The 27,757-nt window shown below is 44.6% G+C and overlaps 1 protein-coding gene across 4 annotated transcripts in view; it reads left to right on the top strand.

The window, feature by feature from the left end:
* Window positions 1-27,757, top strand: part of Runx2 (RUNX family transcription factor 2) — a 205,604-nt gene that overhangs the window by 159,242 nt on the left and 18,605 nt on the right. For all 4 annotated transcript variants that reach the window (XM_038342148.1, XM_038342149.1, XM_038342150.1 and 1 more), the window contains one exon: window positions 9,889-10,050. In XM_038342148.1, the coding sequence (XP_038198076.1) occupies window positions 9,889-10,050 (162 nt within the window). The remainder of the gene's footprint in view (window positions 1-9,888; window positions 10,051-27,757) is intronic.

A 27,757-nucleotide genomic window follows, 5' to 3' on the forward strand; every position in this document is an offset into this window, starting at 1 on the left:
GACACTCTAGGTGCTCTGCCTGACCAGCATAATGGACACTAGCCCGATCTGAGTGTGGACTTACTCTGACCGCATTGGCTTGAACTTAGTGTGATGCCCCTCGGCCAGCCCCATATTCCAATTAGAAGTCAAATTCTGAGCACACTGCTTCGCGCCCTATGCCTTTCCTTGTTTTACCACTGATGTCCAGGTTGAGCTAAGGCCAGCTCCTCCTGAGTCTTGGGGTTTTCTTTTCACACAAACAGCCCCTCCTTTCTGTAAGACAGTTGTGAGTCCCACACAGTCTGGGGTTGGTGTCGCTGCGACAGCCCTGGCATCTCCTGCTTAGATGCACAGCTTGATTCTGGTTCCTGTTTCTAGATCATGTTGTAGGATACAATACCTTTGATGGCACCCACCATTTCTTATTCTCTTCTTTGCTATTATCTCCTGGGATTTATTAAGCCTCCCTTCCGTTGTTTCATAAGCCATTGTCATGCCTATACAGCACCCAGTTTTTTCCTGCTTGCTGCTCTTTTCTCAAATTTCTGTTCATGGCTGGCTCTGTGAATCAGTTGGAATGGCTTCCTACTGAGCGATTCTGTTTGCTTTGTTTGGGGACCAGATGAGAAGCCAGAATCCTATTCTTGGACTTTCCTGGCATGAGCCACCGTGTCCTGTGGCGGAAAGCACCTCTCTGTGTCGTTTTCCTTCAACTGGCTTTCACAGTCATCCCAAGTCAGCTCTGCATGGCTTCTGCCATTTCCGCTGTAACTGCTCTCTCCAGGAAAGACTGTGTGTTAGGGGCTCACTTTCCACGGCAATCCTTCCCACCATGACGGAGCCATTCTTATTTTGTGAGGAGAACAAGTCTCTGATAATGCAAGTTGCTGGTCTGTGGCAGCATGGTTAAGTGAAGGAGTTTATTCGTGTTCTACCCATCTGTCTTGAGGGTCTGGACAGAGTGAGGAAGCTCATTCGAAAAACCCAGGCTAGCCGAAAGGGGTTTTGAAGAACACATAGCATATAACCTTGAACATTCCGGGCTCACTGTTTTGAATTAGGAATGTCTATGGATGAAAGCATGGATGGTCGTGACAATGTGTATTACGACAGCAATGTGCCGGAAAGAGGACAGGCAACGATACGCGTATCCTCTTAGCTGTTAACGCAGGTGGCTGTATTTGACCCTGGAGTGAGTGCTCCAGCGGTATGGCTCTAAAGCAGTGTGGAATCTCTTTACGCTGCAGCTTCAGTCGTCCATTTTCCCCAATGATCACCTGAGCTTCACACAGGGAAAATGGATAAAGGCAAGAGGTGGCAGCGCTGAGAAGCCCTCACTATACTCCGCATCTGTAGCCAGTGGCACTGCAGACACCGAAGGCAAATCTCTGCAGCTGTCCTGTTTTAGACAGAGTTCTGCTGGTAGTGCTTTTATGTGCTTCTCTGGTCTTCGACCATGGCACCCCAGTTCCTACCATCTCTGTGAAGCCTGGCACCACATCCGTGGTGTGTCCCCTTGGGAGTGATTCTTAGGAAATCCACACTCACGCATGACCCAAGTGTTAATCGATAGAGGCTTGCAACCCCTGGTTCCCTTATCCTTCTTCTATGAGGTTTTGCCAAAGCTCTCTGCCTTTCATACCCTAACCCTAATGACATTCAGAAAGAAGTTCCATGTATTTTTCCTATAGCCAGTTCATAGTGGAGCTCTCTGGAATTTCTTCTTTTTTTTTTTTATTGAGCTATATGTTTTTCTCTGCTCCCCCTTCCTTCTTCCCCTCTCCCCTTCTACTCTCTCCTATGATCCCCACACTTCCAATTTACATCATGAGATTATGTCTTCTTTTACTTCCCATGTAGATTAGATCCATGTATGTCTCTCTTAGAGTCCTTTGTTGTCTAGGTTCTCTGGGACTGTGAATTGTAGGCTGCTTTTTCTTTACTTTATGTCTAAAAGCCACTTATGAATGAGTACATATTATATTTGTCTTTCTGGGTCTGGGTTACCTCATTCAATATGATGTTTTCTAGATCCATCCATTTGCCTGCAAATTTCAAGAAGTTGTTAATTTTTTCCTCTGTGTAGTACTCCATTGTGGAAATGTACCACATTTTTTTAATCCATTCTTTGGTCGAGGGGTACTTAGGTTGTTCCCAGGTTCTGGCTATGACAAATAATGCTCCTATGAACATAGTTGAGCACATATCCTTGTGGTATGATTGATCATCCTTTGGGTATGTACCCGAAAGTGGTATTACTGGGTCTTGAGGTAGGTTGTTTCCTAATTTTCTGAGAAATCACTATACTGACATCCAAAGAGGTTGTACCAGCTTATATTCCCACCAGCAATGCAGGAGTGTTCTCTTTTCCCCACATCCTCTCCAGCCTAAGTTGTCATCAGAGTATTTGATCTTAGCCATTTTACAGGTGTAAGATAGAATCTCAGTGCTGTTTTGATGTGCTTTCTCTGATAACTAAGGATGTTGAGCATTTCCTTAAGTGTCTTTCAGCCATTTTAGATTCCTCTGTTGAGAGTTCTCTATTTAGGTTTGTACCCACCCCCCTTTTTAGATTATTTGTTCTTTTGATGACCAATTCTTGAGTTCTTTGTATATTTTGGAGATCAGTTCTCTTTCCAATGTGGGATTGGTGAATATCTTTTCCCATTCTGTAGGCTACTGTTTTGTTTTGGTGACCATATTCTTTGCTTTACAGAGGCTTTTCAGTTTCATGAGGTCCCATTTATTAATTGTTTCTCTCAATGTCTGTGCTACTGGGTAGTTATATTTAGAAAGTGGTCTCCTGTGACAATGTGATCAAGTGTACTTCCCACTTTCTCAGTGTGGTTAGTTTTATGTTGAGGTCTTTGATCTGTTTGGACTTGAGTTTTGTACATGGTTATAGATATGGATCTATTTTCATTCTTCTATGTGTTGATATTCAGTCATGCCAGCACCATTTGTTGAATATGCTTTCTTTTTTCCGTTTTATATTTTTCGTTTCTTTGTCAAAAATCAGGTGTTCGTAGTTGTGTGGATTCAGATCCATTGGTCCTCCTGTCTGTTTTGATGCCAGCACCAGGCTGTTTTCAATAGTAGCTGAGTGGATTCGGATCCATTGGTCCTCCTGCCTGTTTTGATGCCAGCACCAGGCTGTTTTCAGTAGTAGCTGTGTGGATTCGGATCCATTGGTCCTCCTGTCTGTTTTGATGCCAGCACCAGGCCGTTTTCAGTACTGCCGCTCTTGTTCTTAGTGTCTGATGTTCAGTCACACAGACGTGGAGTTTTTGTTTCTGTCATTTTTCTTGTTTGTGAGTATAAAGTCAGAGAGTGCTCACACCTCCTTTAGGAGTGTGCAGCCACCTTCCTGTCTGGCTCCACGGACACTGCCTGCTTTCCTGGTGTCCTTACCTTTGCATAAACGGCCGTTTCCAGTGTGCCTGAGGGAAGTCAGCTTAAGACACTGGAGTTGTCACTTTCCCATTGCTCCTTTAGCATCCTGGGTGCAGAGTGTTCCACGCTGCTGTGCTTGGGGTTTATAGGGAGGAAGGCAGTGTCCATGCTTAGAAGTCCGAGATGAAGGGATGCTACTGGGGGTGGAGCACTTAGAAAAACTGCTAAGCATTGGTACTCTGTGGCTTGTTTCTAACCTTGGCGTGTTCTCGAAAACACAAATACATGCTTGGGATAGACTGCCTCGTTATGTCAGTGCTTGGTTTTGTCTTCTTCTTTCTAGTTTTTAATGAGAGTTCAACCTGTGCTCTTAGTAGCTGCGTTCACGAAGGAAGCCGTGGCTTCCTCTGGACACATGATCGTAGTAGTTCCGATCATTACATGGCCACTGTGCATGCCTGGTGGCGACTCAGAGCTTGCTCTCATGCATGTGGAGGCATGTGGAGGCTCTCCTTTCTGGGTTCATCCACGGAGTCTCTGCTGCTCTCTCCTCTCTCGCATTTAGTCATTATGACTTATCACATCCTATCTGTGAGGCCCATTATTGGAAAGACCTAATTTTTCTCTCTCAACTTTATGTTACAGGTCAAATTTGATTTTCAGTTCCTTGCTAAGACCTTGATTTAGGTGGCAGAAGTTTGTGCAGAAATAGATAAGGAGTAATATGCTTGTGATAACTTAGTATTTCAGGTTTCTCAAACACTAAAGAATGTATGCACATAAAGATAGCACTAAAGGTTTTGCTTTGAAGCTTCCATATTGATGTAAAAACATTTACACCTCTGTAATACAGGGAGATGCTTTTGATACTGTTTTTGAAGGTCGCCACATAAAAAGAATGAATTGTAGTTTTAAAGACCCATAAAAATATAAAAAGTTTAAATCAGGGGCTGGAGGGTAGCTCCGTGTTTAAGAACATTACTGCTCTTCCAGAGGACCCAGCTTTAGTTCCCAGCACACATTTGGTGATGTACAGCCATATGCAGCTTCACTTCCAGGGAATCCTCACTTCCCTGGGGAATACAAACATTTTGCTTGCACATGCACACATGCAGGCAAAACACCATGCACATAAAATGAAAATAAATTTAAAAGTCTTTAAAAATAATTTTTAAGATCTTCAGTAGCAGGCTTGATTTCTTTTGATATCTTCTGAGAGACTGTAGATGCTTTTGGGTAGATGCTGGTCCCGGAAGACATAATCTCCAAACTTCCATGCTTTGGGGCTTCAGAATCAAGACTATTCCTACTTTGGAGAAACAGCTCCTGATGCTTGACTCACGTTTCTGAAGACCTAGAAAGACAAGCCATGCTCGGTAGCTCCAGTGAGATTAAGCAAAGGAAGCCAAGGTTTAACTGACGAGAGTTTCCCATTGATCATGGTTAACTCGATGGTCTGTTGTGGAGCTAGGCGCTCTGTGGTGATTTTAGCAATACCTGCTCTGACTCACTGAGTTTAGAGAAGGCTCAGGTTTCTTCAGGAAGTGAAGTTCAGAAACCATGCACTAGGTCCTTGACCTACCTTTCTTTCTTTCTTTCTTTCTTTCTTTCTTTCTTTCTTTCTTTCTTTCTTTCTTTCTTTCTTTTTTCCTTCCTTCCTTCCTTCCTTCCTTCCTTCCTTCCTTCCTTCCTTCCTTCCTTCCTTCCTTCCTTCCTTTCTTGTTTTTCAAGATAGGTTTCTCTGTGTAGCAACCCTAGCTGTCCTGGAACTAAACTAGGTCTGTAGACTACGCTGGCCTTGAACTCACAGAGATCTGCCTGCCTCTGCCTCCCAAGTGCTGGGATTAAACACGTATGCCACCACCACCCAGCCAGGTCCTTGATTTCTCTCCACTGTGGGCATTAATAACTGTGACACACACACACACACACACACACACACACACACACGCACGCACGCACGCACGTACACACACACACACACACACACACAAACACGTTGTGACTATATATTTAAGTTAGGCTTATACATTCTTAGGAAACTAAGTTATTTTAGTCATTTTTCTCCCACCACACGACTGAAAAATTGGAGGATAAGCTATTTGAAAATGTGGGAGTTTCTCTTTTTGAGGTGAAACCAAGTCCAAGAAGAACAGGGTCCAAGTTAAAGACAGTCAATTCATGACGTCTATTGATGGGCAAAGAGGCAGCCTGGCACCATGCTAAGCTCTGTTACACTCTCGCTTAGCCTTCATAAGTTTAGGAGGAGGAGGTCTTTTTTCTTCCTATGTTGCTGATGAAATGGAAGCTTAGACAGGTCGTCCTTTGTCCAGCCAGTGGCCCAGAAATGGTGTCTGTGAGAGCCATGGTCTGTTGTTATTCACTTAGTGATAGGTAAGGCCTGGGGTTTTCAGACCACTCGCGTTCAGTTCAAGGTCACTGTCGCTCACACCTGATCTCATGCACACACTGTGGCACTCTTTATATTTTATTTTTCTTTAGTCTCTCTCCTGTCTCCCCCACTATTGTCATACAGTCTTAGGACGAGGACCTTGAAAGAGACCAGCTGGGTTACAGCCAACCCTCCGGGAGACAGAGTACAAGTACCCTCTCTTTGCTCAGTGTTGGTGAGAGCATCCTTGTGAAAAGCCTCTACTGAAAGCCGAGTTGTCCTTTATTAGACCGATCAAGTTAATATTTGGCAGGCAGAAATTTTATGTAAAACTTCCTTGATATAATAACTCTTTCATGGCTTAAGAGAAAATTAGAATGATTAATTATGACATTTTATTATTCTGGTATTTATTCAAGCCACCTGTAAGTTCATTGTTGGGTAGCTTGTCCGCTCAAGGCCTATATTTAATTATACCATCTGATCTCAGAATTATTTCATAGCCACACACACACACACACACACACACACACACACACACCAAGGTAGCCCAGAAAATGTGGAGTCAGATTTTTATTTCTTTGAATAATGATGCTGACTTGCCATTCACTGTGAATTATTAGATTTTATTGGTGGGGGCCTAACTCAGAGATGATATTTCCACCTTCATTTGACACCAGCAGTTCTAAGAAAGACATCCCAGGTCACATGGTAGAGCCTGCCCACATGCACTGAAAGCCCAATGATAGTTTTAGCATAGATCGTAGGTGTTATCAAATGCTTCATTTTTGCCTGGTTTCCCAAACATGCCCGTAGTTATGATTGTGTTCATTTTACAGCTAGCACCACTGTCCTTATCTACTTAATAGGGCCTGTGAGAGGCAGATAGATGATCAGATCTGGCATAGCTCATGTCATGCTCATGAAAACCCAATCAGGATCATTATCCCAACATTACAGATAAACCATTGGGCCAAGGAGTTCAAGTGACCTACTCCAAACAGTGGGGGCTGTAAGACTAGCCTCAGTCTGTCTTCGTGGCCAGTGGGTACAGCCACTTGGCCAGAGTCACTTCAGCACGCTGTGCAGTCTCATTTTCCAGACGAGGAAATTGGAGGCTCAGAGAGTTTGCTCCCCAGCTGATGTCATAAAGCTTATAAATAGTAGGGTGACCCTTCATCCCACATTCTCTCATTAGAAGGCCCATTCATTTCCCACTGTCCTAGGCTGTCTCTCTGCACAAATGGAATGTCCAAGGCTGCTTGTTACAACCAAGTTAAGCACCCTCACTCCGTTTCATATATGTTTAATCATTATAGCCATTCCTTGCATTTCGTTGTATTTCCCCCAGTGTAGGCATGGTGGACTAGCCCACTGATATGCTGCTGCATTTGAGGACTGGATGCACAGATCAAACTGCTTGTTCAGGAAGTTGTCTGGTGCAGCTCAATCTGGATGATGCAAGCCCAGCTTTTATTCCTGCAGGAAGCCATTTTTGTAGCTGTGTGGCAGTTGTCTCTTTCATCTGCTGAAAATGTGCTCGAGTCCAGCCCCTTGCTTTTACGAGACAGTCTTCCTGCTCTGTCAGGAACGAATCCCTCTCCATCTGAAGATGATTTTCCATTTCTCTAAATAGTAACTTACATTTGTGGCAGAAGGCTAGGAATATATCAGTATCTGAGGATAACAAGGACCAGCCACTCAGAGCTGAAAGGCTGCCGATCTGTACAGCCTCAACCTTGAGAGTCTTAAAGCATAGAAATTCATTATTTTTAATCATCCAGTATCTTTTAGATTTCTGAAGGAAAGAATATGTTAATACAGCCCTACCCTTTTCTTGAATTGCAAACTCAGGTAAATGGTCCTTAAACTTGAATTGGGTGCCTCCCCATATCTATTAATGTCAGTAAACATCAGATAAATATCCAGATGTATTTAATTATTTCCACTCAAGGAAGTATGTTCTATTTAGTTAGTGTTTAAATAAATTGTTTCCAAACTGAACAAATAAGCAAGAAATAGCTGAACTGCATAGAAATAAAAACCCTAACAGCTTTAAAAGAGGAAGGAGCCTAGGAAAAAAAATCTGTCTTATTATGTATTCATTTTTATTTTGAGAAATAAACCTGAATTGACTGTTCAGATACATTTTTTTAAAAAAGTAAGCTGTTAATATTCAAGCAATAATAGTCAATGGGAGAATGTTATACCTTTTCCAAAGGTAGTCCACCTCAAATGCCTCAAATGTGTTTTAAGGATGGAACAATCTGCTATGAAGAGTATTTTGTTGTTTGTTTGTTTGTTTGTTCAGTTTTAAGCTAGGAATGTAAGAAGGAGGGCTGGGGAGATGGCTCAGAAATTGGAATTATGTGCTGTACTTTCAGGGTTCAGGAGTTCAGTTCCCAGCACCCACACTGGATGACTCCCAGCTGCCTGGAAGTCCAGCTCTAGGGGATGTCCTAGATCTGATGCCCTCTTTTGGCCCCTGCAGGCACCTGCACTCATTTGGACACACACACACACACACACACACAAACACACACACACACACACACACACACACACAAAGACATATATACTTGCAGAGTAATCTTAAAAAGCTCATGGCCCTGTACTGAAAGTCTGCTGTTGTGCTGTTCTCTTGATAGTTTTTCATTTACTCTCATGTTCCTGTGATCGGGTTATCATGAGAGGAAGCCAAGGCTTTGTGTGGCCAAGGCCATTCAGAGAGTGGAAGTCTCAGAGGTAATTCTGACCTAGTTGTAAGCACTCCAAAGCCCATCTATATTCAGATTATATCTGGTAAGACCCAATTCTATTATTTTTTTAAATTAACATAAAAGTTTAAGTTAGCATTTAAAATTAAATTTGTTGATGATTCTGTTAACTTTTGAGTAAGATTAAGACAGTACACAGTCTTCTTGGAAGTAGTAATAAGTTTACCTTCTCATCTCTGCCCAAACTACTCTGAACACACCCGGTTTCATCTGACCCAGGAGGCCAAGCAGAGCTGGGCCTACTTAGTACTTGAATGGGTGACCCCTTGGGAAAACCAGGTGGTGTAGTCTCAAAGGGAAAACAAAGAAAGACAAAACACTTGCCTTCTCTTTCCTTACCCAAATGGATGACCTGTTATTAAACCCCACAACCTTGAGCTTCCACCCCTCAGAGACCCCGTGGAGATGGATCAAAGGCATCGTCAGCTCTTGCCAATTAACCTTGAGCAGCTTTCTGCCCATTATTTTTATTATCAGCAGCTACAGGGAACACAAAGCCACAGTCCAAACACTTGACACTTTTAAAAAAGATCTCAGTGGGGTTAAACCATTGTCTTGTTCTCCTGGTTGGGGTCATCTTCCTGCCACCACTGAACTCGTGTGTTTGACATCGAGCCTGTACAGCCATGAAGCTTTTCTATAGTCAATCCCAATCGGTTTTAAAGCTGACTTGTCTTTTCTCAAAGGTTATTTTCCGTTTTAGCTTTATTGTGAGATAGTGCATACTGCTTTCTTCCTTTCTACCTCTTCCATTCTCATGCCCACCTCCATCCTTGCCCCCCTATTCCATTAGATGGCATCCAGTGGCCCTCCCCGAAAGAAAGGCCACTCTAAGGGAAGTGCAGAGTCATACATGTTTAGATCTAAAGAGCCCCACTGAAGCATGGACCCAGAGAAACAACAGTTAAAGGAGAAGCCTGCATCTTCCTGCAAACTTACACAAGTTAATTGATAGAAAAAATAGAGTTCAAAAAGTATGCTCAGGAAAGGAGCTTTAGAAAATATGGAGAATAAATAAAATAAATTCCACTTCATAAAATAAGCAAAGTGGATTGTTTTCTAAATGGCCACTGGACTTTCCAAATAGAAATATTTATGCATAAGAGAGACAAATGGACCTTATGCACACTCATTTTGTCGCGTTCATTGAGACATCAAGTCTAGAGAGCTCTGGGTTATTTAAGGCCTAAGAGGGAGAGGCCGTGGGAGATATTTATTATTATTATTTATTTTGTAGTCTTGTTCCTCTGTTTCTGTGCTCTAAGTTCTGGGCTGCATGTTTCTACGGTTGCAGTAGCTGGAATTCTGAACTGCTTTTTTTTTTTTTTATCTTTTTTTTTCCAGATCCCAGGCAGGCACAATCTTCCCCACCGTGGTCCTACGACCAGTCTTACCCCTCATACTTGAGCCAGATGACGTCCCCATCCATCCACTCCACCACGCCGCTGTCTTCCACACGGGGCACTGGGCTACCTGCCATCACCGACGTGCCCAGACGCATTTCAGGTAAAGACCAAACTTTAACGAGAAGCCCACTCCTGCACAGGGCCAGGGGATTGGGGGTGGGGATGGAACAAGCCTGGCTTATCTATGCTCACAGTCACTGTCTATTGGAGGCACGCGACATTAGGCACCCGATCTTCTGAATTTACGGGACTATCAAACACTTGAACATTTGAACATTTTTAATTCAAGAGTGAAAATCCATCAGAGACGGCATGCTTTTCTTAAGATGACCTTTAATGATACTCATTAGTGGCCTGCTGAATTGTATCCCAGTCGAGGGGTGGTCTTACACCTAGAGCCTTCTCCCAAAGGTCACGCCCCAGGCCTTCCTCTGCGTATAAGTCAAAGAACAGACTGATGGCACCACCCTGTTTCTCTTGCCTGGGCTCCGCAGTAACCCTTTCTAAGATTAGGATGCTTAGGAGACCTAGTCACTCACAGCGCAGTGAGACCCAGAGGAGCTTGGAAGGCAGCATGCGGCAGCTCCACACTAAGGCACGTTGTCACTCTGGGTGGCAGCCCTGGTACTCACAGATCCACCACTCCAAAGACACCCAAAGCTTATGATCATAGTGGAAGGGTATGTCTGAAGTGACCTGGCCACCTTCTTCTCCATCCAACAGAGTTTAGCAGAGGGAGTCAGGGAGTTTCACATAAGCCTCCAGGCAGACATGTAACAAGAAGCTAAAGGCCCTCACCCGAACACATGAGTCTCATAAATAAGGGGGGAAATCTCTCCACTCGCCCTGATATACACCCCGCTCATATTAATAATCAGATATGACTCCGCAGGGGCACACAGCCACTGTATCTCATGTCATCTTGTGTCAGCGTTTGGGCCCCAAGCACCTGTTTGACTCCTGGCCAGGTTAATGCCTTTCTTTCTCTCTTTGTCTCTGTTTCCGTTTCTCTCCCTCTATCAATTTTCTGCAAAGCTCGGAGCCGTTACTCTCTGCGCTGAGTCCCGTCACTGACAAGCTGAAGCTCCGCCAGCAGGCTTCCGTTAGTCTCCTCTCCTTTATTTCTTTCAACTTGGGAGGAGGGAAGGCTTTGTTTCTCAAGCGAGTAGCAGGAAAGGGCTCTCTGGTCCTAGTGCCTTCACATTTTCTGCTGCAGATGGACTCCCGGGGGTGAGTAGGGATGGGAGAGGGGTGTGGGGAGAGCTGGAAGGTTCTCTGGATAACCATGTTACCACATTTTATTGACCACTGCTGTCCTTGCCTATGAATCACATGACATCTCTTGGGAGCTGGGCCAAGTCTAGACGTATATTTTTCATCTCTCGAGTGAAATCTCCTTTAGGCAGCACATCAATCAGGGACACGGGAGAGGAAAAGGAAGACACACAGGGGAGCGAGAGAGTTAGCGCGGTGCTGAGGCCACAGTGTTTGATGGAGTTGAGTTAGTTTTGATCGTTTCATCTGTATTCCATAGGACGAAATGAATTTGCATAGAGCCAGTGGGACTCTTAGAATAGACGTGTGCAGGCTTGCTTGTGTTTAGGGTCCCTTCGGGCTTCCATCTGACCAATCTTTGTAGCTAAAGCAGGTTTTTGTTTCTTTAAAAAGCCCCAGTGGTGATGGAGAGATGGCTCAGCCATTAAAAGCGCTTGCTGCTCTAGCAAAGGGCACAGGTTTGTTTCCTAGCATTCACACTGGGCAGATCAAAACCACCTATGACTCTAGTTATGGGGATCTTCTGAGCTCCATGGGTGTCGGGCACACACATGGTCCACATACATATACTCAGACAATCACACACACACACAGAAAATAAAAGTAAACTATTTTCTTTAAAAGAAAGGGTTCCAGAGGACAATTGTAGCTGTAGAGACACAAGCCTACAGAATTTTCTTGTCGAGGTGTGTTCATACCTGAATTCACCATGGAAACTGCTGTAAACAACGTTGAGCAGATGACTACCCAATGGGCTAGTCCTCAGTGTTCACCGTTCACACACGTGATGTGGAACAAGGCTATTTTGATCTTGTCGCTTCAAGCATTTCCATGAAATGACATTCTAGTTCTTTCCATTCTACAGAAAAGGTGGTGGGAACAGAAACCGACTGGCTAGGCAGCTGGGTATTGATCTTGAGCCAAAGGCAGAAATGAGACCTTGCTTTATACTGGTTTAAAATTCAGCTTCGTCCAGTTTTTTCCTCCTCTCTGAGCATCTCTGTGAGTTGTGACTGGTAAAGGAATAACATGGAGCCAAGGTGGGAGGTTCTGTATAAACATTAAAGAGAACAGAAAATCCCTCCTGTCAGCCTGTACAGAAACAGGAAGGAACAGGCAGCTGGGGACTGTCAGGAGCAGGAGGAACCCTGCAACTCCTGACCTGGCTCTTGCCTGTGGAGCCATGCACCCCGGCATTACCTGATGGACCAGAAGTGGGTGCCTGTTCCACAACCTGGGGCCCATCCTGGGGATTATGCTAGGGAGATGATTGTTTTTTAGGGTTCCAGGGATCAAATGGCACAATTTCTACTTTATTATTATTCTCTTCAATATATAAAACCATTCTCAAGATATACAAGACTGACCTTCCTCCAAGCAAGACTTGAAGGTTTTGTTTTTTCTTTAGAAAATAAAACTCTTTGGATGGAATCTATGTGTACTGTGGCTGTAGACAGCTCTCTGGTCTGTCTACCCTGGCCAGCCCTCTAGTCTGTCTGTCATACCCAACCCTCAGTCTGTCTGTCATACCCAACCCTCAGTCTGTCTGTCATACCTAGCCCTCTAGTCTGTCTGTCATACCCAGCCCTCAGTCTGTCTGTTATACCCAGCCCTCAGTCTGTCTGTTATACCCAGCCCTCTCGTCTGTCTGTTATACCCAGCCCTCTAGTCTGTCTGTCATACCCAGCCCTCTAGTCTGTCTGTCATACCCAGCCCTCTTGTCTGTCTGTTATACCCAGCCCTCTAGTCTGTCTGTTATACCCAGCCCTCTAGTCTGTCTGTCATACCCAGCCCTCTAGTCTGTCTGTCATACCCAGCCCTCTCGTCTGTCTGTCATACCCAGCCCTCTAGTCTGTCTGTCATACCCAGCCCTCAGTCTGTCTGTCATACCCAGCCCTCTAGTCTGTCATACCCAGCCCTCTAGTCTGTCTGTCATACCCAGCCCTCAGTCTGTCTGTTATACCCAGCCCTCAGTCTGTCTGTTATACCCAGCCCTCTCGTCTGTCTGTCATACCCAGCCCTCTAGTCTGTCATACCTAGCTCTCTTGTCCACTCACTATTAGGCTGTAACATGGGCAGTTCAAATGCTAATCTCCATTACCATCCCCAAAATGTCATTTTTGAGATGCTTTCAGCTCATATCTCTCTGCCCAAAGGGATAAACAACACACTTGCAGGTGGTGTTGGAGAAAAACAGTAGGGCTCCAACCCAGATTCGCACCTCATGTAAACATCAGGCAAAAGTTCCTCAACTGTCTAAAAGTTAGGCTTATAAAACTTAGTTAATTGGGACATAATAATGATCCTTTAGGATTCCTGGGAGAATGTAAAATATTTAGGATACACCTGACACACAATATGCGACATACTATAGCTGATATGTTGAAACTAAACTTGTTTTAAAAATTGTATATCTGTATGTCGTTTGCAGGCAAAGCTTGGCTTAAATTAATAAAATAAATAGGAAACTGAAATTTTAAAAGATTATTTGTTTAACAAAAATGGATATCCACTTTGGTATTTTTAAATGTGTTACAGAACATATTTAAAAACAAAACATGCCTTGGAATATTTCAGTACTTAAATGAATTAATCCTCCCATGTAGTTCAAAAATCATACAATTCATGAAGTTCACTTCATGCGATATGTAGCTCATAGAATTTCTAAAGTTATGTTATTAAATTTTAAGCTAAAAAGGTCAATAAATTATTAAGAAAAAGTTAAATTATATAATAAATTGAAAGTCAGCAGAGTGACATCAGCCTAATAAGTAAAGTCACTAAATATGATTTTATCACTATCACAAAATATAGAAGTTGCTGGGGGCAGGAGGATGACCCATTTGATCACTTGAGATCTGTCAGGAGGATCAGTCCATGTCATTTAAAACCCACTGGTGTTTGAAACAGCTCATTCAGAAATGTCCTTCATGACCCGGTCCCTGTCAAATCTCCTGAGTTCAGATTTTGAAGTAAGTAGCTCTGGTGTGCTAGATCCATGTGAGCATTTATTTCTATAGAACAGCTTTCAAACCCCCGGAGGGAGCAATGCCTTCAGGAAGTTTAAAAAGAAAGCCCCAGCAATTAATACTAATAAAGCAGAAAGTTAAGACAACTTACTGGAGATCCTCCATTTCCCCCCCCCCCCCCCCCCCCCCCCCCCCCCCCCCGGCAGACCCACTCCTATAGTAAGTACTACCTGTTTGGTAAGCTCGCCCCTCCGCAGCAGCCACAGGCAAGTAATTAAGTTCGATGGAGCCACTTTTATTTTGAAGAGGGTCCCTATTAAAGAGGGAAGTTATTAAATTTAATGGCCCCTAAACAAAGACACGTCCCACGTGTTAACAATGGCATGCTCCATACGCCTCTCATCATACCAATGGTGATTGATCCAGGCATTTTCAAATTTGTAGGTCAGAGTTCATCTTGCTTTCCCTAAAAATAGCCTGTCTCCTAACAAGGGCAGATGTGATTTAATCCCACTTGAACCTCAGTTTACGCAAGTACTGGGAATAAAGATTGGTTTTCAATCCTACCCTGTCTGTTGGAAAATCTTGGCCCAGACCGTAAGGCTGACTCAGCCTGTTTGCATGGCTAATTGCGGTTATTTGTAGTTAGCCTGACGTACCCCAGCTCAGAGTGTAACCTATGTACGTGGTTTCGCTCTGAGCTTTTTTTTTTTTAATACGTGTATCTTGTCAATTGTTGCCAGGGCAGGGTAGGGGTGTAGGTGTGGGTGGGATTTACCTCTGACACTTGTGCAGTCACCCACACGTAGGGTGGTTAAAGTGAGGGGTCATGCTTAGGCAGAGATGTCAGGCACATGATTACAGATGTTCCCGTAAGATATGACGCAGCCTCCTTCGGTAGACATCCACTCAGGAGTGGGCTGTGCTTTCACCAGAGTGGGCTGTGCTTTCACCAGATGCCCTGATTTTTTCAGGGCACAGCGGCTGCTGTGATCCAGGAAGAGCACAGGGACAATTTAATTGAGGAAAACCTGGTTTTAGTTTCAGGGTCGCTAAAGATTCTTCCTACTGTTCTCAGACCCATCACATGGTTTTTTGTGCCTTAGTGGTCCCACGGAGTGAAGGGACTCAAAATTGCTTGTCCTTGTATCTCAGAATTTTACAAAGAGTAAGACGACATTAGGACTTACCAATGAATGTCAGCCAGAAAACTAAGTTGCATATTACTTTTGAAAGAATAGAAAATGCACACACACACACACACACACACCACACACAACACACACACAACACACACACCACACACAGCACACACACACACCACACACACACACCACACACACACCACACACACACCACACACACAGCACACACACACAGCACACACACAGGACACAGCACACACACACAGCATACACACAGCACACACACAGCACACACACACAGCACACACACAGCACACACACAGGACACAGCACACACAGGACACAGCACACACACACAGCACTCACACAGCACACACACAGCACACACACAGCACACACACACACACACACACACACACACACACACTATTTAAGTTACTATTTATTTCACAGCAGCCTTGCCGATTCTACAGGAAGGCTAAGTGGCGCTCACAGCCTGCAGATCCTCCAGCCGCCACCCACTGACTCCTGATCTTTACGCCTGGCATTGTTACAACTGAGTATTGATCGCTGTTATGAAGTCGAGCCCACAGCCTATCCTAGGCTCCTTCACACTTGGTGCCGCACCTTCTGTGGCCTTGCCAATCCTATCATGGCCACCATTGCACAATAACACGGAATTGTCACCCTGCCCAAGGGGAGGCAGTGGGTAGATTCCTGAGGCTCTCTAGCTGGCCAGCTTACCTTCATGGGCAAGTTCTAGACTGGGTAGGAGACCCTGTCTCAAAAACAAGGTGGATGGCTCCTGAGGATGCCACCTGAGGTTGTTCTTTGCCCTCCATATATCGTCATGCATATATCTTCATGTATACTCCCCACACACCTGTGCATGCTCTTACACAAGGATACATGCAGACACATACACACACCACAACACACTTCACATACACATATCACATACACGACACACAGCACACACATACCACACAAACCACATATCTACGCACCCCGTAGAGGCCTTCCTCTTAATTTGGCCTGTAGACAAACTCCTTTAGGGGTCACTCACATGGACGCAAACACAGAACAGACTAGTTAAAAATCACGGTCCATTCCTGCGCTTGCCCTTCTGTGTTAGCCGTAACTCCTAGGGACTGGTGTTCCCTATCTCTCCAGACGCTGGCATTTCTGAAGAACTCTCAGAGCTGCTGTGCAGGGCCCTGTGGCTTCCTCTCAGGCATCTCATCTCCAACCAGCACTTTGCTCTTAGCAAGCTGTTCCTTTATCTGCACTGCACCCGCATCCTCTCTGTACTCTGCCTGGGCCTCTCCAATGTCCATGTCTTTCTGAGAAGATGTGTGCTTACCAGCTTCGGAGGAAACAGTGGTCCCTCACTGCTGGTTCTCGCAAAATAACGGAAGCTTCATGGTTACTTTAAGCCAGCTCTGGGATTACGTTACATGTGGCTTTCTTTTCACTCAGGGCAAAGTTTTCAAGGACAGCAGCTATGTCTTACATATTCTCCGATCATCGTAGCCTTCCACGATTTCTGACATGTAGTTAGTGCTTAATATAGCACAATGAAATAACTAAGAATGATAAAGAAGATAGAAACAAACAAACAAGAGCGTGACAGAGAAGGACAAGAAGGGCTGGTGACGTAGGTCAGAGAGCAAAGGCTCTTGCCACAAACATGACACCCCTTGGCACTTACATGATGGAAGGGCAGAACCGACTGACTCCTGCCAATTGTCCTCTGACCTCCACATGTGTGTCATCGTATGTGTGTGTGTGGGGGGGGGATTCATGCGGACACACACATGAATAAATAAATAAATGACTTTATAATTTGAAAAAAGAAGGGGGAAAAAGAAGAAAGGATTTTGTTCACCTGGAATAACAAAAGAAGGGTAAACGAGAGAGACTTTATTGCTGGTGAGGACAGGAAATGGCACGGCCAGAGTGTGCATAAGTGGTATATATTTTTATCTCCAACTCTTTCTGCAATGTGTTTCATATTTAGAGCACATATCAAGACTACATCTGTTTCCAGAACTTTCTGCTAACAGTTAGTAATCATGCCAAAACATACTCTAGGTCCAACTTGAAACCAAAGGATCAAATAGAATTTTTTGGTTTCTAATTTTAAGTCTGACATTAATTATAGCCATCATGCAATAAAGTGTCAGAGGCCTTTCTGAGAAAATGATGGAAGGGTGCATGGACTCAGCTGTAAACTGAGTGAGAAGCTGTTCTTCCAGGACAAGCAAATGACCCCTTCTCGACTACTGTCCTTTTTCACGAGCCTCACCCTCCTGAATTTCCCTGATGTATCTCCTTGGCTTCTCGTGCCTTCATGTGTGATAAGGTTTCATGTCACCCTGTTGTCCCAGCTAGTGACCTCTGAGTTTTGTTTGTCTGTGTCCTTCTTTATGGCTAGTTCTCATAGTCAAACTCCATCTTTATTCTCAGCCTTTGCGCTTGCCGGCTACAAAGGCTTTTTGTTTAATTCAGGCGGCTTCTGCCTGCTAAGAATGCCTTCGATTTGGCTGATACCCTGTGTCCTGTTAGCCTTTTAATTTTTTCCTAGAAGGGACAGCTCAGGTCTACTCATTGAGTGGTTCTCATGCACTTGAAATGTGTGACGGCGGGCGAGGGATGACAGAGTCTGTGCTGGGGAGGTAGCCACTCATCTAGAAGACACGACAGGGCCAGCTAGTAGCTATCCAGTCATGTTGGAATGCAGCCCAGGCTAGGCCAGCAGAAGCCACGGATGCTCAGACTCTTAGTGAGGAGAGACCTCTTCTGCTCCTCTGCTTTGTTAACTTATACTTGTAACCAACTTAAAGCCAATTCCTTTAGGAAATTTAAAAAACTCGTTTTTTTTCATAATAAAAGGTTATCCTTTTATTCTGAATTGCTTCAATAATTACATTTTTAACTTTAAAAATGGCCTGTTTGACATTTGGATTCATATTGATTCTTTTCCATAATGGTTTTAATATCTTATAGGAATCTATGGGATCTTTCCTCAGCTAGATTGAAAGGTCCCCTAAGCCCGGGGCCTAGGCTTCTAATCCTTTGCTATCTCTCTATAACTCTGGATAGATTGAAAGCTCCCCTAGGCCTCAAGCCTGGCTCCCCAATCCTTTTCTCTCTCTGTAATTCCAACGTCCACACCTTGCTTCCATATGGTCATGGGAAAGTCTGCCCAAAAGCCAGTGCTGCAAACCTAGGGTCTCACCATGCTGACGGTTATCCAGATGTTAATGCATCCAGAGGTGGAGTCCTGTGGGAGATGACCAACTGTTGCCATTACCTGAATTTCATATTCTGTAAACATATGTATGTTCCAGCATGAGATACACTGTGGAATCAGCTAACGTGAAAGGTGAAACAACACGGTTGCACTATGATTTAACATGCATGAGCACATCCATTTCTAAGTTCCTACAGTTAGAATAGACAGACACGCAGCTATTCTTGACATGTGTCTGAATTTGCTTTATATTGGTGTGATAAGCACCATGACCAATAGCAGCTTGGAGAGGAAAGGGTTTATTTCACCATGCACTGGACAGACACGCAACTATTCTTGACATGTGTCTGGATTTGCTTTATGTTGGTGTGATAAGCACCATGACCAATAGCAGCTTGGGGAGGAAAGGGTTTATTTCACCACGCACTTCCAGGTAGCAGTTTATCATTGAGGGAAACCAGAACAGGAACTAAAGCAGGACCATGGAGGGTGCTGCTTACTGGTTTGCTTCCCATAACTTGTTCAGCCTGCTTTCTTATACACCCCAGGACCACCAGACCAAGGGTGACACTGTTCCCAGTGGAATGGTCTTTCCACATCAATATTAATCAAGAAAGGGCCCTATAGACTTGCACGTGGGTCAATCTGATAGAGGCAGTCCCTCAGATGAGGTTCTCTCTTCCCACACAGAGTCTCCACAGGGCACTCCAGCCCGTGTCCAGTTGACCTAGAAGAGAAGGAATATTGTTTGTTATCTTAGTAAGTGTAAACCAGGGCCGTGTACTTTAGAAACAATAGAGACACTGGACTTACTTGCTCATGGCATCACCCACTGCCTCACTGAGCACTGACCTCTGTGGAAGCAGGGGTTGCTCACGGCCGGTAGAGATTGTGGTAGAGACTGGTTGTCTCACATTACTTTAGAGCTCTCTCTCCAGCCAAAGTGGTCATGGTTCCAGCTGTCTGTGCAATTAGTAATAGTGCTATAGTTAATGAAATGATAATAACAGCTAAAAGGATGACTATAAATAATCCTGCCCTGCGCCAAGAGGAGCACAGAATCAATAACCAATTCATCTATGCATAATTAAGTAAATTAAGTAAATTCATGTATAATTAAGAAGAACCCTTTCTAAATAAAAAAACTGTGAAGAAATGAAAACAGACTTAAGTAAAAAGTTCATAATAGTGTTGTGGTCATCATCGTTTAAGGAAACAACCCAAAAGCTCCTTAGGAAAACGCTGTTTAATTATCATGATTTAAAGGCACACGGAGAACTGACCACATGATTCTGAAAGGAAAGAGTTTTGTCCTCCAGGCAGTTAACAGGGAAAATAAAAGTTTCCTGACCTTAAAAATTGGTAGGTGTCAAAATGATCTTTGAAGAGTTAATAAGACTTCCTCGGGTCCCTTTAGTTTGACAAGTGGCTGAAGCCTTGGATTGGGTAACACCTCCCAAAGGATACTGGACCTGACATCGAGCCAGCATCAGGACCTCAATCAGATCACGTTGATGGGATTTGTCAGGCAAACATTTCTTCCATGGCCCAGGCACATAGCACATCCCTTGACCAACCATGGCATCATTGAGACTGTACTGAGCACAGGACTTGGCTGGGATTTGAGGACCTCTCTCTTGGGTGTGCCTCCGGGTTCTTGGATTGATTGCTGAATTTTTGTGGGTCTTAGTTTTCCTCACACGTGAACAGAATTTGTTGGGCACAGGTTTCTTCCAAGGAAGACCATAGAGCTTTGAATGTCGGTATGTGTAAATTAAAACAGGAAAGGGTAGGCTTTTCCTTATGGGAAAGATATCATAATCATCAGTGTGACAGACCAAATACTCTGTCAATAATCACCATGAAGGCTAGGGGTGGTAATTCATTCAAAACCTCAATTAACACTAATGAGTACACATGGATGTTAAGGAAAACTGTGTTTTGATATATTAATTGATTATGATGGTTAATTAATACCAAAAACCATGAGCATTCAGACCTTGCTCCCTGACCTCAGCTGAACCCCTGCTTTAGGGCCTCCTATGCCAGACTATACAATGTGTCTGAACACTGAAGATTTAATTTTTTAATTGAGGAATTTAATTTTACTTCTGTTTTACATGACTTGATGCAGCCGACCCGTGCTCACCATTTTTACTTTAAGAATGAGTGTGTCTGAGATGAGAGAACAGCTAATTCTTCCGGGGGCAGCGGAGCCTCTTCCAACCCCAGCTGCCCAGGGGGTGAGGCAGGAGAACCATCTGAGTCCACGAATTTGAGGCCTGCTTGAGTGACATAGTAAGACCCCTATCTCAAAGAATAAATGAGACAGAAGACAAGTCTCTATTAAAGAAATTAGCTAGAAATTAGCTATTGTTAAAAAAAAGTATTATTTGAATCCCAACTCGGCTCCTCTTGATGACTCATCAGTGTTATAGTGTTTTAGAGTCACATGGTAAAATGTTTCCTTCTTTCTTTCATTTTTGGTTTTTCAAGACAGGGTTTCTTTGTGTAGCCCTGTCTGACCTGGAACTAGCTCTGTAGACCAGGCTGGCCTTGAACTCAGAGATCTGCCTGCCTCTGCCTTTTGAGTGCTGAGATTAAAGGCATGCACCACCACTTCCTGGTGGTAGAATGTTTCTTGAAAAGTTTTGAATGTAATTGTTTGCGAGTGTGCATGTGTGCACCAGTGTTCAGGTGCCCATGGAGACCATAGACCAGATCCCTTTGTACCTCTAATACAGAGAGTTGTGAACTACCTGCTGAGGGTGCTGGGGACAGAACTCGAGTCCCATGGAAGAGCAGCATGCCACCTTAACTGCTAAGCAAACACTTCAGTCTCATAAAAAGATTCCTTAACATAGGTTATTACCAATGGTAATTCACTCATCCACTGACCCTGTTCTACTCATAGGAGGGAAACTGATGAAGAAGGCAGAACAACTCATGGAGCTTTTGTGTTGTGAGGGGGCAGTGATTCAGCCCTGGGAATCCTCCCCTGGATATTATCATGCTGAGGATGTTTAGCTCATTCACACCAGAGCAGCGGTAGGGCCAGCTTTCAGCACAATGGAAGGCATTGACAAGGTGCCTTCTGGGACAGAAATGGTGTTGTATGTGCTCTTCCTCTTAAAAGGCAGGTTGTGCGTTTTCAGATCTTTCATAGGTTTGCGTACAGGTTCCTTTGGCTGCCTTTAAGAGCAGCACGTAGGTGTGAGTAAGCTGCTTCTGCCTGTGCTCACCAGGCAACCATGCTGGGAGCATAGGGCAAGACTCAGGAAGTGAAGAGAACCCTGGGTAGGGAGTGGTTAGTGGCTTCAGGCCCATGAGATAGCATCCTCCCTTTGAGAAAGTCACAGCAGGGTGAGCACCCAGGCAGGGTGAGTGTTGTCATGTGAGTGGAGGGGATAGGACTCAAAAATTCTGTACTCGGTAGACAGGCCCTGAACTCTGAAGAGTTGGGACCTTGTTCTAAGCAGGATCTCATAAGCTAAAATGAAAGGAGAAAGGTTTGGGTTGGCAGGGCTGTCGCCATTGTCCTGGTACTAAACCTATGCTCCTTCCTCAGCATCTTTGTGCCCCAAAGAGATTTTCCTCATGATGACAAAATTTTCATGGCCAAGACACTTGTGACCCAGTTTGACAACCTGTGCTTGATTCCCAGGCCCCATATGGTTAAAGAGAAAACTGACTCTCACAAGCTGTCCTCTGACAGCCACTTCTGAACCATTGTCATGCACACACACACACACACGCACACACACACACACACACACACACACACACACACACACACGAATGTGATACAAAACAGGAAACTATTCTTCTCCGAGAATTTCAGTTTTGGGTTCAGCAGTTGCTTTCTCCCTGCTGTGACAAAGGCCCGACTTTAGCTCATGGTTCCTAAGGATTCCTTCCTTCGTGGTTGGAAGATGTGGTGGGAGGAGCCAGAGGCAGCTGGTCACATGACTTCTGTACTCAGGGGTCAGAGATGAGTGCGGGTGCTCAGCTTACTTTCTCCTCTAGGACCCCAGCACATGGCGTTGTAACCCCCACCCCCCAGTTAGGACGGATCTCTTCATCTTAACCTCAGAAACTCTCCCACAAACATGTCCAGAGCTTTGCATCTCGGTGAGCCTGTCAAGGCCGACATGCCAAGTTTACAATCAGAACTAATCATCCAAGGCAGTGAACCAGAGTTTCATTGTAAAAGAAAAAAATAAACAAGAAAAAGTAGAGGCAAAACCAGGATGACAGATAGCAGATAAAGTCACCCAAAGCAAACAGAACAAAATGGAAAGCCTGGATGATCTACTGGAAAGAGGGGTGTCCCCCCCCCAGGAGCCAGGATGTATAACGGTTGTTGGTGCAGTTGTGAGTGTGAGCTTCCCTCCTCCTAAGATGGGGACCTGGACTGGCCTGTTGAGTCTCACCCTGGCCACCAGACTTTGGGACTGACCCCTTCTCATTGTGTCAGTGTAGAAGGAATAGGTGAAGACCTGGTCGACGAGCCCAGAAGAAGGGAGCTGAGCACGCGTTGTGCTTCACTCTTCCAACACTTTATGTTTTTAATTTATTTATTTTATGTATGAGTGCTGTATCTGTATTTCTACGTTTATGTCAGACGCGGGCATCAGATACCACTATAGATGGCTGTGAGCCTCCATGCGGTTGCTGGGAATTAAACTCAGGTTCTCTAGAAGAGCAGTCAGTGCTCTTAACCTCTGAGCCATCTCTCCAGCCCTCAAGACTTTATTTTTTTTTATTCTTACTTTTTAAGGTGTATGTATGTGTTTGTGGTTGTATGATTATTCGTGTGAACATGCGCATTTTGTGCATGGGGTGTGTATGGAGACCCAAGGTTTACATCAGGTGTTTCCAAAATCACTCCTCACTTTTATTTAAAATTTCTATTGCTTGCATTTCATGTATTAATATAATACATTTTATTCATTTTCACCCCATTCCCTTCTCTCGAACCCCTCCAGCTATCATCCCCTTTCTCACCTCGGTCTTTTTGAGATGGGAAAGCTCATAGCTGGGCTGGGCTGACAGGCCAGGGGGCTTCAGAGACCTGCCTGTGTCTCCCTCCCCCTGCCTTTAGCACTGAGATTATAGGCCTAGTGCCTGGCTTTGCACGTGCGTGCTGAGGATCCAAACTCAGGCCTTTATGCTTGCTTGGCAGGCACTTTCCTTGTAGGTCTACAAGCCGCTGTTTGAAGTGTAGGCGGTAGCCTCGTAGAGCGGTGACTTCCCCCTGGAGGTCCCCCGACCGCAGGTCCCCCCAGGAGGGAGGGGCCCTTGCATCTTTCTCTTTTTTCATCATTTTGCTTTCTTCCAAGTATCTCTCTAACATTTAAATGAGGTTGAAGTTCAAACCATAAGATACAGAACTTAGGGCTAAAGGTTTGAAAACAATCTTTCTAACGGAGTTCTAACAAATCAGATAAAAGTGTAGCAGAAGAACCCAACTTGGAGCCATTCGTGTTGAGAACAGTTACTTGGAAAAAATGGGGCAGGCAAATGTAGCCGGTTTCAAGTCATATTAGCTGAACACAGATGAGCATGGAGGGAAATCAGGGGAAGGATAACGACTGACGGATACAGATCCTGCTTATGTGCTCAAACCCATCACACTGCTCTTGACGAGGCCACTGGCAAGCACTTTCTGGCAGTCTGTCAAGCTGTTGTCATCTGGGGATGCTCCCCAAAGTTGGTCCAGTCAGGAGGGGTAGAGATTGGAGTACAGCAGAACCTGAAGAAAGAGTCTAAGGATCTGCTGGGAAGGAGGAGGCATTTTTAACCTCAATTTAGGAACTCTATAGAGTTAGAGAATTGAAAAGTCCCAAGACACTCAGACCATCAAAAATGATACTGTTTTTAATCATGTAAACCTTAGAGATAAGTACAAGGCATCTGAGACAAATTAAATGTAGAGAAAAATAGGAAGAATCATCATAGCAGCTCAGTAACACACAGTGCATAGAAAACTTAGTACATTTAGCCCCTGGTATCCAAGAGGTTTGTTCTAGAACCCTCTGTGAATACCACAGATGCTCATTCCATTACATAAAGTGGTATGCTGCTTACATGTGACCTGCTCACGTGTTCCTGTGTAAGCAATCTCCAGATTGCTTGTACTATGTTGTAGAATGTAAATGCTGTATAAATAATTGTTTTTGCTGTATTTGGGGAAAATGGTGGCAAAAAGGAAGTCTATGTATACAGTATAAAACCTGTGAGACTGGAGAGGTAGCTCAGCAGTTAAGAGTATTTGCTTCTTGCAGAGGACCCTGGTTTGATTCCTAGCACCCATATCAAACAGTTCACAAACTCCTGTTCCTCCAACTGGTGGCCTCTTATGCACCCACAAACACATGGTATACATCCTGACAAGCAGGCACACATACAACTAAATAAAAATAAAATATGAAAATAGCATTATTTTGTTGCATGGATGCAGACCAATGGGTGGGGAGGACCAAGTGCGTTTCTGTTTACATGGTGCCCCAAATATGTAGAAAACCCTTTCTTAGACATGACTCCCTTGGGTCAGCACAGCAGTTTCCTGGGGTGTTGATAGCCGCACAGTCTGGATAATCCCACTTGGGAGTCAGGACTCAGAGACCTCAAGGGACTTGTCTAGGGCTACACAGTGACAGCAAAGGAGAATCGAGATACAGCAAAAAGTCTTAGGTTTCAAATGTGCTTTTTCCTACTATTCTTTTTTTTCAAAGGAGTTTCCATTTCAGACTTAAATGCCTGTGTGTGTGTGTGTGGGGGGGGGTTATGTGTGTATTGTAGTCACACACATGCATGCTCAGACATCATTCTGCCACTCTGCAGTGTCCCCTTTTAGGTTGACACAGCATCTCTCATTGGCCTGGAACTTTAGCGCTGTAATAGCTGGCCAGTGAGCTCCAGGGATCTTCGTGGTTCCTTCTCCCCTCTTGCCTTTGCTAGGGCTACAAGCACATACCACTGCACCTGTCTTGACATGGGCACTCAAAATCAGGTCCCTGTGAGTGTGAGGTGAGTACTCAGTGTCTGAGACATCTCCCAGTCACAGAGCCACACTACTGAGAGGCCTCAGCTCCAGGGCAGCTTCTTAGGGGGCTTGGCATCCTCCTTTTTTTTCCAGGCCGCACCTGGATTACACCTGCAGTGCTCGGAAAGTAGCCCATGGTCCCGTGAGAAATGGGTTCCAGGACCCTTAAATGGGTCAGACTCACTTTGTCTCTAGCCAGAAACGGTGGTGAAAATAATCTGCCTCTTGGTTTTGTAAACATGATATTTAGCTGAAAAGGTTTAAAATATACATATGAATGAAACCTGAAGCTGTAAAGTCTATGTTTTTATGTGTTATTATGCATAACACTATATGTGCATACACACACACACACACACACACACACACACACACACATATGTCCCTGTGGGAGTTGAGACCCTTGACATAAAATTAAATAGTTCTAATCAAAGAGACAAAGAGATCGCTTAAAGGACATAGAACAGTGAGAAGGAATGGCTTACAGTGTTGCACCCATAGAACTTGGTTTCCGTGCTACATTTAACTATGAAAGGTTTCCCTAGAAAAGGAATAATGCATTAGACAACTTCTAGGAATCTCTTCTCTCTTTCCACCATGTGGGGCCCAGGGATACAACTCAGGTCATTAGCCTTGTTGGCAGCAAGGACCTCTACCCACTGAACCATCTCTCTGATTCCTTTTCCCATTTTCTTTTGGCCTGTGTTACACACTTATTTTGTAGGATGAACACCTGGGTGTTTTTTGCACAGCATAGCTGTGGTTAGTTGATTGCCTCATCTGAAATGTTGGTACCGCTTTCAGTAAATGAGGGCCATTCTTGACAAGGGCGGTGTGTTTGGTAGAGCTGCCGATTATTGGGGAGCCTCACAGCTGTCTGTTGTGTAGCAAAGAAGAATCCCCACCTTTTCCTACTGAAGAATCCGGGAGCCCTGGAGTCAGGGGCCCCTCCATTCTGACCTTTGTTTGGGCAGAGCCCACATCTGTGCTGGACCACCCTTGCAGACCATGGGCATTCTCTCTATTGCTGAACACGACATATTGACCCAACGAAGAGAGACACCTCACCAGGAATTAGCCCAGTCTTACTGTTCTCCATCCTGACAGGAAAATTTGTGAAGACATGTGGTTTATACATGCACATGTGTGAATGTGTGTACTCGTGGGGGCTTGCTCTATCACCCCCACCTCGTGCCTTTGAGAGAGTCTTTTTTTTTTTTTTGGTTTTTTCGAGACAGGGTTTCTGTGCAGCTTTGGAGCCTGTCCTGGAGCTAGCTCTTGTAGACCAGGCTGGTCTCGAACTCACAGAGATCCGCCTGCCTCTGCCTCCCGAGTGCTGGGATTAAAGGCGTGCGCCACCACCGCCCGGCTTTGAGAGAGTCTTTTACTGAACCTGGAGCTAAGCTGGCAGCAAGTCAACAGGCCCCAGGAATCCTTGTCCCCACTGCCCTGTAGCGCTAGGGTTATAGGCATGAACATGACCATAGCTGGCTATCTACAGAGGCTCTGGATCTGAACTCGGCTGGCTCCTCACACATACGAAACAAGCACTCTTACACACTGAGCCTTCTTGATAGCCTCAGAAACATTTATTTGCCCTGTGGTTGGTAACATTCTCTCTCTGGGGCTGTCTGGGTCTAGGTCTAATGTGGGCTCAGAGCAAATGATTCTGACTCTGAGAGAAAGGGGACTTGGGTTTTGATGTCAGCACACAGAGATTGCCCACTGTTTGAAGCGCCGTGACTAGACAGCTTTTCACTTCTCTTATCCCACAACCCCACAAGATACACCAGACCCTCTTTTTCTCCTTGTTAAAACAAGCAGCACCTCAATACACCGTTAGGTGCGTTTCTTTATCATTGGGAAGCAGAGGGTTTCATGTCTCAAAGACACACAAGGGGGCCAGGAGCAGCCACCAACAGATGTTGATGGTTTTATTGGTGGTAAGTTTATTGCCACAGCACCAAGAATAAACACTGAATGAAGCCCTCTGGAGGGGTGTGTGTATGGTATGTGTGTGTGTGTGTGTGTGTGTGTGTGTGGTATGTGTGGTGTGTGTGTAGTGTGTGTGGTACGTGTGTGTGGTGTGTGTGTATGTGTGTGGTGTGTGGTGT

The sequence above is a fragment of the Arvicola amphibius genome, chromosome 9 (assembly GCF_903992535.2).
Source record: "Arvicola amphibius chromosome 9, mArvAmp1.2, whole genome shotgun sequence".
Lineage (NCBI taxonomy): Eukaryota > Metazoa > Chordata > Mammalia > Rodentia > Cricetidae > Arvicola > Arvicola amphibius.